General features: G+C 52.7%; 1 protein-coding gene across 1 annotated transcript; it reads left to right on the forward strand.

Moving 5' to 3' along the window:
* Positions 1-470: 470 nt before the first annotated feature.
* On the forward strand, positions 471-14,540 carry LOC116942102 (uncharacterized). Its single transcript, XM_032953688.2, has 8 exons — positions 471-4,059; positions 5,242-5,380; positions 10,155-10,217; positions 11,213-11,320; positions 11,552-11,617; positions 12,480-12,611; positions 13,643-13,760; positions 14,361-14,540. The coding sequence occupies exons 1-8, from the start codon at positions 3,813-3,815 to the stop codon at positions 14,502-14,504; spliced, it is 1,017 nt and encodes a 338-aa protein (XP_032809579.2). The 5' UTR covers positions 471-3,812; the 3' UTR covers positions 14,505-14,540.
* Positions 14,541-14,622: the final 82 nt, after the last annotated feature.

The following is a 14,622-nucleotide window of genomic DNA, read 5'->3' on the forward strand; positions in this document are numbered from 1 at the left end:
GTCCACGTGCTCACCGTGTCGGTGTCCACGTGCTCACTGTGTGTCGGTGTCCACGTGTTGACTGTGTCAGTGTCCACGTGCTCACTGTGTGTCGGTGTCCACGTGCTCACTGTGTCGGTGTCCACGTGCTCACTGTGTCGGTGTCCACGTGCTCACTGTGTCGGTGTCCACGTGTTCACTGTGTCGGTGTCCACGTGCTCACTGTGTCGGTGTCCACGTGCTCACTGTGTCAGTGTCCACGTGCTCACTGTGTGTCGGTGTCCACGTGCTCACTGTGTCAGTGTCCACGTGCCCACTGTGTTGGTGTCCACGTGCTCACTGTGTCGGTGTCCACGTGTTCACTGTGTCGGTGTCCACGTGCTCACTGTGTCGGTGTCCACGTGCTCACTGTGTCAGTGTCCACGTGCTCACTGTGTGTCGGTGTCCACGTGCTCACTGTGTCGGTGTCCACGTGTTCACTGTGTCGGTGTCCACGTGTTCACTGTGTCGGTGTCCACGTGCTCACTGTGTCAGTGTCCACGTGCTCACTGTGTGTCGGTGTCCACGTGCTCATTGTTTCGCTCAACTCCTCCACGCGGTCCACTAATGCGGTGGGCTCACGGTGGACACGCAGATAACAGGCGACGTTTCGGGCAATGGCTCGGCTTTGTTGTTGTTGCTATGAAGGGGCAATTGCTCGAAACGACGCCTGTTATATATTTCCTTTAAAGGCCACACACACACGCAGCGTTGTTCTTGACACGGGACGTGTTGAGTTGTTTGTGCACCACTGCCAACGCAGCGGCATCACCAACGACATTTGTCTGATGAATACGACCACCACCATCATCACCACCACCATCATCATCACCACCACCACCATCATCATCATCACCACCACCATCATCATCATCACCACCACCACCACCATCATCATCATCACCACCACCATCATCATCATCACCACCATCATCATCACCACCACCACCACCACCACCATCATCATCATCACCACCACCACCACCACCATCATCATCATCACCACCATCATCATCACCACCATCATCAGCCGGGCAGTGGTGGCTGCACTGCACGTGGCCTGTCATCCAGCACTGTGGAGGCAGCAGTGAGGGTTAGTGGATCACACACAGATTACTTGAAACTCCCTTCCCATGGGCGTCGAGGAGGAGCCATGTGCCCTGGGCTCGCCACAAGGCGGCTCAGTGAGCACGTGGACTCCACCGGTTCCCGTCTTCAGGGGGTAGAGCGCTTACCCCCCCAACGTGGGGTTTCTCCGCTTGCTTCGGCTGATTTCCGCACGTGTAAGCCGGTAACACTTCCTCATACCTAGAGGGCCGCAGAGTTCGGGCAATCGTTGTCAGCACTGCAACCTCACCACCGCGTGGCTGCTGCTGCTGCTGCCTTCACTGCTCCTCGTCTGTTTGTTCCTCCTCGTCCGTCCTCCAGCCAGCGAAACGTATTATTTAATACTCGATAGAATTCAGTTTAACATGCAGGAGGCTTTCGCGACCAATATTATTCATAATCAAGGTTTTTTTTGTGTTAGATCGCGTTAGTATAAATGTGTTGTAAGCCTCCACCACCCAACACAGCCAGAAAGGTTTGTCACGTAAATAAAACGTGCCCATTAGTCACGACCATAGTGTAGTTGTCTAGTGTACGTAGTGTATAGTGTAGTGTATACTGTAGTGTATTGTGTAGTGTATAGTGTAGTGTATAGTATAGTGTATAGTGTAGTGTATAGTGTAGTGTATAGTGTACGTAGTGTATAGTGTAGTGTATAGTCTGGTGTATAGTGTGGTGTATAGTGTAGTGTATAGTGTAGTATATAGTGTGGTGTATAGTGTGGTGTATAGTGTAGTGTATAGTGTAGTGTATAGTAGTGTATAGTGTAGTGTATAGTGTAGTATATAGTGTGGTGTATAGTGTGGTGTATAGTGTGGTGTATAGTGTGGTGTATAGTGTGGTGTATAGTGTAGTGTATAGTGTGGTGTATAGTAGTGTATAATGTGGTGTATAGTAGTGTATAGTGTAGTATATAGTGTGGTGTATAATATAGTGTAGTGTATAGTGTAGTGTATAGTGTAGTGTATAGTAGTGTATAATGTGGTGTATAGTATAGTGTGGTGTATAGTGTAGTGCATAGTGTAATGTATAGTGTGGTGTATAGTATAGTGTGGTGTATGGTGTATAGTGTGGTGTATAGTGTGGTGTATAGTGTAGTGTATAGTGTGGTGTATAGTAGTGTATAATGTGGTGTATAGTAGTGTATAGTGTAGTATATAGTGTGGTGTATAGTATAGTGTAGTGTATAGTGTGGTGTAAAGTGTAGTGTATAGTGTGGTGTATAGTATAGTGTAGTGTATAGTGTAGTGTATAGTGTAGTGTGTATTGTAGTGTATAGTGTAGTGTATAGTGTAGTGTATAGTGTAGTGTATAGTGTAGTGTATAGTGTGGTGTATAGTGTAGTGTATAGTGTGGTGTATAGTGTAGTGTATAGTGTAGTGTATAGTGTAGTGTGTAGTGTAGTGTATAGTGTAGTGTATAGTGTAGTGTATAGTGTGGTGTATAGTATAGTGTAGTATATAGTGTGGTGTATAGTATAGTGTAGTATATAGTGTGGTGTATAGTATAGTGTAGTGTATTGTGTAGTGTACTGTGTAGTGTATAGTGTAGTGTATAGTGTAGTGTATAGTGTAGTGTATAGTGTAGTGTATAGTGTAGTGTATAGTGTAGTATACTACTTCAGCCCACCAGTGTGTTGGAGAGTAAATCCACAACATTTACAATTTGAGTAGCACCGTGACGCTTCGCTGGGATTTACATCCAGCAGCATCATCGGGCGATTTGCCAACACACCAGGTGGGCTGAAGTAGTATACTACACTATACACTACACTATACACTACGTACACTATACCCTACACTATACACTCCACTATACACTACACTATACACTACACTATACACCACACTATACACTACACTATATACTACACTGGTGGAGGGTTACGACACATTTATACTTACGCGATATGACCGAAAAACCTGAATTATGAACTTTTTATAATTATTTGATCACAAACTGTATATAATAATTTCATTATAAACTGTATATAATAATTTGATTGAGAACTATATATAATTATTTGATGATGAACTTATATAATTACTTGATTACGAACTGTACATAACAAATTCATAATAAAGGTTTTTGGGTTAGATCGCGTTATTTATAAATGTGTCGTAACCCTCCACCACCCGACACGGCCAATCAGCAAAAAAAGGTGTCACATTGACAAAAGACAAATAGTTCACTACTTTAGCCCACCGGTGTGTTGAAGAGTGAATCCACATTTACAGTTTGAGTACGACGTTTCGCTGGTAAATACATCCAGCATCATCGGGCAATTCGCCAGAATGGTAAAGCCCTTGCTTGCTCCCGGTTTTATATAGAGCAGCAGGGTGACGTCATCACTTAACTCATATCAGGTGCAGTGATTAGAGGCGGAGGGGGGGTATTGTAATTATATAATCGATTAGTAATCAGTAATTGGTTATGATTAGTAATGAGTTGTAGATTAGTAATTAAATGTCGATTCACTCTTCAACACACCGGTGGGCTAAAGTAGTGAATTATTTGTCTTTTGTCAACGTGACACCTTTTTTTGCTGATTGGCCGTGTCGGGTGGTGGAGGGTTACGACACATTTATAAATAACGCGATCTAACCCAAAAACCTTTATTATGAATAATATTGGTCGCGAAAGCCTACGTGTTAAACTGTATATAACAAATTGATTATCAACTGTCCATGAGAAGTGTTATGAGCTGGCCCCCTGCCCCTGCGGCCGCCACAGACACGGAGGAGGGTTGCCCCACCTGCAAGGCATCGCTGCTCGTGGTGAAGGAGGCGGCTGAGGCTCTCAGGGCGGGGCCCGCGGAGCGCCGCGTGGCCGTGTGGAGGCACCGCGGGGGGACCCCGGCCTTCGGCCTCGACGCCGAGTGGAAGTTCCCGAGCCTCGTCCTCTTCGCCGCTTCCACGCCCGTGATCTACCAGGGTGAGGAGCCACAAGCGGCACCACCAGCACCGTCAGCAGCAGCGAGCCGGATAGCTCAGATCCGGTGAGCCAGGTAATTCAGATGGTGACGGTAATCGGACAGCAGTAGTAGCAGCAGCATCGGCACGAGTACGGTACGCACACGATCATCGCACCTTCGATTAGCACGTTTGTCTACGTACGGTGCGAAAGAAGTTCAACATACCATCATCATCAGCACTAGAATGATCATCAGCGGCAGCAGTAGCGGCAGCAACAGCACCATCCGCTGCATCATCATCATCAGCGGCAGCATCAGTAGAGTCAGCAGCATTAGCATCAAGCTTAAGGTTCAGGTTGATGTCGAGTGACCAGGTGAGAGGTCAGGCGGGCAGGCCGGCAGTGGCGGCTCGTGACATGTCCACTAGGTGGGGCTATTGTGAGTGACCTCTCAAAATCTGACGGTGTTCTAATTAAGAAAAACCTCGTCGTGTTATTGGCCTTCCCGTGCAGGTGATATCACTGTCTTGTCTACCAAAGGAATGCATCTATAAACAATCCTAAACAAACCAACAAAGCACTCCAATGCTGTCCCCTTGACGCTCAAGTCCACACTACACAATCCCCTTTCACACCGCCAAAAGCCTCGAGCGTGTGGACCTGAGCTGGTCTCTTAGCACGGTGCCACCTCGCGTTGTGACATCGTCTCTCACGACAGCCGTGGCCTCCTCTTCCACCGCCCTGAGTGGGTTTCAAACGGCGTGGCTGCAGTGCCATGAAGCTGCTCATCGCAGCGAACGAAGGGAAATGTGTCACTCGGAGGACGCCTTCACAGCCACCCCCCCGAGACCTCCCCGTGGCACTACTCAGACTTGCCGTAGCAGCGGTTTCTAATACGAACAACTTTAAATGTTGTCTTCATTCGGCAATTCACGTTGAAAGATTCATAGTGTTCTAATATTTTTAAACGCAACTACACAATTTACAGAAAAGTGTTTTTTTATGAGTAAATTAATTTCTCATCTCCAGCTGCTTGTGGACGCCGCGGCTGCAGGAGTCTGATGGCACGAGTGGTCGAGGGCGTGCGGAGGGCATTCGTGTGCTGCCACGAGGGGCTGATGCCTGCTGCTGCTGCTGCGCGTGTTGTCACCCCCCCCCCCCCCCCGTGACTGACGACTGGGGGTGGGGGGCTCTCGTTGGCAGGCGCCTTCGTGGCGCAGGCCGTGGTGGACTGGGTGGAGGAGTCGCGGGGGGCTCGCCTCGAGCGACTCCACGGGGCCAACTTTGAGAACTCGACCCGGAGCCAGCAGAAGGGCGCCCCGGCCACGTGGCTCGTGATGTTGTGAGCCGAGTGCACACACCACGTGTCACGCACACCACGTGTCACTCACTCATACCACGTGTCACTCACTCACACCACGTGTCACTCACACCACGTGTCACGCACACCACGTGTCACTCACTCATACCACGTGTCACTCACTCACACCACGTGTCACTCACACCACGTGTCACTCACACCACGTGTCACTCACTCACACCACATGTCACTCACTCACACCACGTGTACACACTCACACCACGTGTCACGCACACCACGTGTCACTCACTCATACCACGTGTCACTCACTCACACCACGTGTACACTCACGCCACGTGTCACTCACGCACACCACGTGTCACTCACACCACGTGTATTCACGCACACCACGTGTCACTCACACCACGTGTCACTCACACCACGTGTCACTCACACACACCACGTGTCACTCACACCACAAGTGCTCACTCACACCACGTGTGCTCACTCCCACACACCACGTGTCACTCACACCACGTGTCACTCACACCACGTGTCACTCACTCACACCACGTGTCACTCACACCACGTGTACTCACGCACACCACGTGTCACTCACACAACGTGTCACTCACACCACGTGTCACTCACTTACACCACGTGTCACTCACACCACGTGTACACACTCACACCACGTGTACACACTCACACCACGTGTCACTCACGCCACGTGTCACTCACGCACACCACGTGTCACTCACACCATGTGTCACTCACACCACGTGTACACACTCACACCACGTGTCACTCACACCACGTGTCACTCACACACACCACGTGTACACACACACCATGTGTACTCACACCACGTGTACACACACACCACGTGTACTCACGCACACCACGTGTCACTCACATCACGTGTCACTCACACCATGTGTCACTCACACCACGTGTACACACTCACACCACGTGTTGCTCACACCACGTGTCACTCACACCACGTGTACACACTCACGCCACGTGTCACTCACGCCACGTGTCACTCACGCACACCACGTGTCACTCACACCACGTGTCACTCACACCACGTGTCACTCAAACACCCACGTGTCACTCACACCACGTGTCACTCACACCACGTGTACACACACACCACGTGTACTCACACCACGTGTACACACACACACCACGTGTACTCACTCACACCACGTGTCACTCACACCACGTGTACTCACTCACACCACGTGTACTCACTCACGCCACGTGTCACACACCCACACCACGTGACACTCACTCACACCACGTGTCACTCACACCACGTGTACACACTCACACCACGTGTATACAATCACACCACGTGTCACTCACGCCACGTGTCACTAACGCACACCACGTGTCACTCACACCACGTGTACGCACACCACGTGTCACTCACACCACGTGTACTCACACACACCACGTGTACACACTCACACCACGTGTCACTCACGCACACCACGTGTACACACTCACACCACGTGTCACTCACGCACACCACGTGTACTCACGCACACCACGTGTACTCACGCACACCACGTGTCACTCATACCACGTGTACACACACACACACACACCACGTGTACTCACACCACGTGTACACACACACACACCACGTGTACACACGCACACTACGTGTACTCACACACCATGTGTACTCACACACACCATGTGTACTTACTCACACACACCACGTGTACTTACTCACACACACACCACGTGTACTCACTCACACACACCACGTGTACACACACACCACGTGGACTCACACACACCACGTGCACTCAATCACGCACACCACGTGTACTCACTCACACACACCACGTGTACACACACACACACCACGTGTACTCACTCACTCACTCACACCACGTGTACTCACTCACACACCACGTGTACACACACACCACGTGTACTCACTCACACCACGTGTACACACACACCACGTGGACTCACACACACCACGTGTACTCACTCACACACCACGTGTACACACACACACCACGTGTACACACACCACGTGTACACACATATCACGTGTACTCACACACACCACGTGGACTCACACACACCACGTGTACTTACACACACCACGTGTACACACACATACACCACGTGTACACACACATCACGTGTCACTCACACACACCACGTGTACTCACACACAGCACGTGTACGCACACACACCACGTGTTCTCACACCACGTGGACTCACACACACCACGTGCACTCACACACACCACGTGTACACACACCACGTGTACAGACACACACACCACGTGTACACACACACCACGTGTCACTCACTCACACACACCACGTGTACTCACACACACCACGTGTACTCACACCACGTGTACTCACTCACACACACCACGTGTACACACTCACACCACGTGTACACACACACCACGTGTACTCACACACACCACGTGTACTTACACACACCACGTGTACACACACACACACCACGTGTACACACACACCACGTGTCACTCACACACACCACGTGTACTCACACACACCACGTGTACGCACACACACCACGTGTTCTCACACCACGTGGACTCACACACACCACGTGCACTCACACACACCACGTGTACACACACCACGTGTACAGACACACACACCACGTGTACACACACACACCACGTGTCACTCACTCACACACACCACGTGTACTCACACACACCACGTGTACTCACACCACGTGTACTCACTCACACACACCACGTGTACTCACTCACACCACTTGTACACACACACCACGTGTACACACACACCACGTGTACACACACCACGTTGACTCACACCACGTGTACTCACTCACACACACCACGTGTACTCACACACACCACGTGTACTCACACACACCACGTGTACACACTCACACCACGTGTACACACACACACCACGTGTACTCACTCACACCACGTGGACTCACACACACCACGTGTACTCACACACATCACGTGTACACACACACACCACGTTTACACACACCCCACGTGTCACTCACTCACACCACGTGTACTCACACACACCACGTGTACACACACACCACGTGTACTCACTCACACCACGTGTACACACACACACACCACGTGTACACACACCACGTGTACTCACTCACACCACTTGAACACACACACCACGTGTACACACACACCACGTGTACACACACACCACGTTGACTCACACCACGTGTACTCACTCACACACACCACGTGTACTCACACACACCACGTGTACTCACACACACCACGTGTACACACTCACACCACGTGTACACACACACACCACGTGTACTCACTCACACCACGTGGACTCACACACACCACGTGTACTCACACACATCACGTGTACACACACACACACACCACGTGTACACACACCCCACGTGTCACTCACTCACACCACGTGTACTCACACACACCACGTGTACTCACACACACCACGTGTACACACACACCACGTGTACTCACTCACACCACGTGTACACACACACCACGTGTACTCACACACACCACGTGTACTCACTCACACACACCACGTGTACTCACACACACCACGTGTACTCACACAACACGTGGACTCACACCACGTGTACACACACACTCACACCACGTGTACACACACACACACACACCACGTGTACACACACCACGTGTACTCACTCACACCACTTGAACACACACACCACGTGTACACACACACCACGTGTACACACACACCACGTGTACTCACTCACACCACGTGTACACACACACACCACGTGTACACACACACCACGTGTACACACTCACACCACGTGTACACACTCACACCACGTGTACACACACACACCACGTGTACTCACTCACACCACGTGGACTCACACACACCACGTGTACTCACACACATCACGTGTACACACACACACCACGTGTACACACACCCCACGTGTCACTCACTCACACCACGTGTACTCACACACACCACGTGTACTCACACACACACCACGTGTACACACACACCACGTGTACTCACACACACCACGTGTACACACACACCACGTGTACACACACACCACGTGTACTCACTCACACCACGTGTACTCACTCACACCACGTGTACACACACACCACGTGTACACACACACCACGTGTACTCACTCACACCACGTGTACACACACACACCACGTGTACTCACACACACCACGTGTACTCACTCACACACACCACGTGTACTCACACACCACGTGTACTCACACAACACGTGGACTCACACCACGTGTACACACACACTCACACCACGTGTACACACACACACACCACGTGTACACACACCACGTGTACTCACTCACACCACGTGTACACACACACACCACGTGTACACACACACCACGTGTACTCACACACACCACGTGCACACACACCACGTGTACACACACACACCACGTGTACTCACACACACCACGTGTACTCACTCACACCACGTGTACTCACTCACACCACGTGTACTCACACCACGTGTACTCACACACACCACGTGTACACACACACACCACGTGTACACACACACCACGTGTACACACACACACCACGTGTACACACACACCATGTGTACTCACACACACACCACGTGTACACACACACCATGTGTACACTCACTCACACCACGTGTACACACACACCACGTGTACACACACACACCACGTGTACACACACACCATGTGTACTCACACACACCACGTGTACTCACTCACACCACGTGTTTTTATTCAATCCGCAGCTACGAGCCGTCGTGTGACGAGGTGCGGCCCTTGGTGCCCGTGATGGGAGCCGTGGCGGCCAAGTGAGTGGGGTGGTTGCCATGGGGGCGACTGATGATGATGCTGATGACGATACAAATATTGACGCTGCCGATTCTAATCATGCTGTTACTGCTGGTGGTGATGGAGCGGTAGTGGAGCTGTTCGCGCGCTGCGCTACAAACCAACATCAGTGTTGAACCGGTCCTTGGCCTCCCCTAAGTCGACTCAGCCTCAAATAAGTACCGGTTGTGTGTAAAACATTCACAACTGGGGAGACAAAGGCGGCCGGGTGTGGTGCTTGGCCACGCCCCCCTCGTGGGTGGCCGTCCTTCAGAGCTGCTGCTCGCTCACAGCACTTGCCGCAACAATCTGTTAAGGCTACACGGGGGATCTTTGTTTGGTGGTGGTGGTGTTGATGGTGTTGGTGATGTTAGGGGTGTTGGTGGTGGTGTTGGTGGTGGTGTTGGTGGTGTTGGTGATGTTAGTGGTGTTGATGTTAGTGGTGTTGATGGTGTTGGTGTTGGTGGTGGTGTTGGTGTTGATGGTGTTGATGGTGGTGGTGGTGTTGATGGTGGCGAGGGGTATTGGTGGTGGTGTTGATGGTGTTGGTGTTGATGGTGTTGGTGTTGATGGTGTTGATGGTGTTGATGGTGGTGATGGTGGCGTGGGGTATTGGTGGTGATGTTAGTGGTGTTGATGGTGTTGATGGTGGTGATGGTGGTGATGTTAGTGGTGTTGATGGTGTTGTGGTGTTGATGGTGGTGATGGTGGTGTTGGTGGTGATGGTGGTGTTGGTGATGTTAGTGGTGTTAGTGGTGTTGGTGGTGGTGATGGTGGTGATGGTGGTGATGGTTGTGATGTTAGTGGTGTTGATGGTGTTGGTGTTGATGGTGTTGGTGTTGATGGTGTTGGTGTTGATGGTGTTGGTGTTGATGATGGTGGTGTTGGTGGTGATGTTAGTGGTGTTGATTGTGTTGGTGGTGATGGTGGTGTTGTGGTGGTGATGGTGGTGATGGTGGCGCGGGGTGTGTGGCAGGGCGCGCAGCGAGGCGCGGGTGGGGGTGGTGGACATGGACTCGGAGACCACAGAGGGACTGGTCAAGCGCTTCGGGGTCAAGCGCGGCTGCTTCCCCACCATCATCCTGTGCGTACCCCCTAGCACGGGGGACCCTTACACGGGGCGGGGGGGGGGGGGTCCCTTACACGGGGGTCCCCTTGAAGATGTGGCCTGCGGCAGGACTCCCCGGCGTGAGAAGGCGTTGGTGTCTCTCGGCAAGAACGGGACCGGGGGTAGAGGTCACCCACCCTCACCGAACCTCATCTGATCCCCGCTTCGTGTTACCACCCCCACCACCCCCCACCCTCGTCCCCCCAGGATCAAGCAGGAGGAAGTGAAGCTAAAATATCACAGGAGCGAGCGACTAGTGGAGTCCGGGAGCAGGTGAGGTCCAGGTCACGTCAAGGTCACGTCAAGGTCACGTCAAGGTCACGGGCGGCCACGAGTTCAGAGCGATTACATCTCTCATCTTACATCACCGTCATCACCATCAGTATCACCACCATCAGCACCATCACCATCAGTATCACCACCAGCATCACCATCATCACGATCAGCATCACCATCCAGAGCATCACCATCATCAGCATCACCATTAGCATCATCATCATCAACACGATCGATCAGTGCAGTCGATACAACTATCAGGAGCATTGCTACCATTCCTCATCGTCATCTTCATCATTATCCGTGACGGGTCAATACCACTCTGCGCAAGGTCAGCTGTCCTCGTCATGGGAATGAGGAATTTCCACCCGTGGCTCAGTACGACGGAGATGAGCGACCTGCGGCTGCGTGTGCGCCTGGGTGTTCTCAAGGCGCACCTAGCCTGGCACAAGCGCCGTGGTGAGCGGCGGGTGTTGCTGTTCAGTGTGGATGCTCCGGTGCCGCACTAGACGTAGCACGATTGGCGACATCCGGTGCGAAGGACGCTCAACACTCATACAGGGAAGGTGCAGCCTGTAACAGACTGTAGGGGCAAGTGCCGTTAGCGAGTAGCAGCACCTGTGAAGGCCGGCACGGCACACGAGGGGGTGGGTGGTCAGCACCACGGGCCGGCCGCCTTTGTCTCCCCAGTGGTGATGGTGACACACCGCACCACGTACTCATTTAAGGCTGAGTCTACCTAGGGGAGGCTCAGAAACCGTTTCAAACATTCCGCCACCGTCATTGGTCGTGAGCTTGGACTCAGGTGGGCTGCGTCCGTAGCGCGCTAACCACGACGCCACCGCTCCCGCCCCCGCAGCCTGGCCAAGGGGGTGATGTACACGTTCAACCTGGAGAAGCATGAGGTGACTTTCGACTCGCTCATGTTCTTCCTCACCGAGGGCTTCCAGGCCGAGGAGGGGGAGGAGGTGCCCCCCCCGTGGAGCCCCCTGTGGGTGACGCACACTCACCTGTCCACTCACCTGTCCACTCACCTGTCCACTCACCTCTACACTCACCTGTCCACTCACCTCTACACTCACCTGTCCACTCACCTGTCCACTCACCTCTACACTCAGCTGTCTGCTCACCGACTCACATACACACTCACCTCTACACTCAGCTGTTCACTCACCGACTCACATACACACTCACCTCTACACTCAGCTGTCCACTCACCTGTCCACTCACCTCTACACTCAGCTGTCTGCTCACCGACTCACATACACACTCACCTCTACACGCAGCTGTCTGCTCACCGACTCACATACACACTCACCTCTACACTCAGCTGTCTGCGCACCGACTCACATACACTCACCTCTACACTCAGCTGTCTGCTCACCGACTCACATACACACTCACCTCTACACTCAGCTGTCTGCTCACCGACTCACATACACACTCACCTCTACACTCAGCTGTCCACTCACCGACTCACATACACACTCACCTCTACACTCAGCTGTCTGCGCACCGACTCACATACACACTCACCTCTACACTCAGCTGTCTGCTCACCCACTCACATACACACTCACCTCTACACTCAGCTGTCTGCTCACCGACTCACATACACACTCACCTATACACTCAGCTGTCTGCTCACCCACTCACATACACACTCACCTCTACACTCAGCTGTCTGCTCACCGACTCACATACACACTCACCTCTACACTTAGCTGTCCACTCACCGACTCACATACACACTCACCTCTACACTCAGCTGTCTGCTCACCGACTCACATATACACTCACCTTTACAATCAGCTGTCCACTCACCGACGCACATACACACTCACCTATACACTCAGCTGTCTGCTCACCCACTCACATACACACTCACCTCTACACTCAGCTCTCTGCTCACCGACTCACATATACACTCACCTCTACACTCAGCTGTCCACTCACCTACGAACTCACTTGAAAATTCTCCCGCACACTTGTGCTCATGTCCCACCCACCCTGCCCCCCCAGGGACGAGGTGATTGACCAGATAGCGTCCAAGTGCAAGAGCATGTTCCTGGAGGACGGCGTGTGCGTGCTGGACGACAGCGAGGTCGAGCGGCTACAGTTCAAGGAGCCCGGCCGCCAGGTGAGTAGCAGAGGGGGTGAAGGGGGGAATTGCAATAAATTCCTCGGGGAAGTCTCACCAAGGAATTCTCTCACCAAGGAATTCTCTCACCAAGGAATTCTCTCACCAAGGAATTCTCTCAGCCCCGGCCCTCAGCTCGAGTCGGACCCTGCCAAGTAAGGGGGCAGTGGTCGCGAGCTCCCTTGCGCCTGCTTCAGCAGCGTGTTCATTGAGCATCATAAAGCAATGTGGTGTAGGTGCGTGCGTGCGATGTAAAGTCTCTGCGGAGAGATGCAGCGGATAGCGGATAGCGCTACGAAACCCGGCGACCCGAGTTCGATTCCCGCTCACGACCAACACCAGCGACGATTATCTGAACCGATCCCGGGCCTCCCCTAGATCAACTCAGCCTAAAATGAGTACCTGGAGCGGTGTGTAGTGAAGGCAGCCAAAGGCGGCCGGGCGTGGTGCCGGTGCCGGCCTTCGTAGGTGCCCGCTAACAGCACTTGCCCCGTCGGTCGGTCAAGGCCGCACGGGGAATGTTTGTCTATCGAGGTAACGTGGGCGAGGCGTCCAGCCCCACCTGGGCGAGCTGACCGCTGTGCTCTGCTGTGTCCACAGAAGTACCTCACCACCAACATTCAGCCCCAGGGGGGCCGTGTGGCGGCCATCGTGCTCGTACTCATGGCCATGTTCGCCTGCCTGGGCCTCGCCTACGTCAAACTCAAGTCGTGGGGGGTCCTGGGCTCCTGGAAACTCGAGTGATGCGGTGGCGGGGGGGGGTACGGGGGAAGGGGAGGGGGGTGAGAGCTGGTCACAGATTGGTCTACGTGTCAGGGGTCAGGGCTAGGGGGAGGGACAAGCGAGACCCCGGTTTGTCCCG

This window comes from Petromyzon marinus, chromosome 13, assembly GCF_048934315.1.
Source record: "Petromyzon marinus isolate PM22_M1 ecotype Great Lakes invasive population chromosome 13, UKy_Petmar_22M1.pri1.0, whole genome shotgun sequence".
NCBI lineage: Eukaryota > Metazoa > Chordata > Hyperoartia > Petromyzontiformes > Petromyzontidae > Petromyzon > Petromyzon marinus.

Excerpts from the sequence above, each read along its gene's own strand:
- LOC116942102 (XM_032953688.2), top strand. The coding sequence starts at position 3,813 with ATGAGAAGTGTTATGAGCTGGCCCCCTGCCCCTGCGGCCGCCACAGAC. Across the intron at positions 10,218-11,212 it reads ATGGGAGCCGTGGCGGCCAA|GGCGCGCAGCGAGGCGCGGG; the intron begins GTGAGTGGGGTG and ends GGTGTGTGGCAG. Across the intron at positions 11,321-11,551 it reads TGCTTCCCCACCATCATCCT|GATCAAGCAGGAGGAAGTGA; the intron begins GTGCGTACCCCC and ends TCGTCCCCCCAG.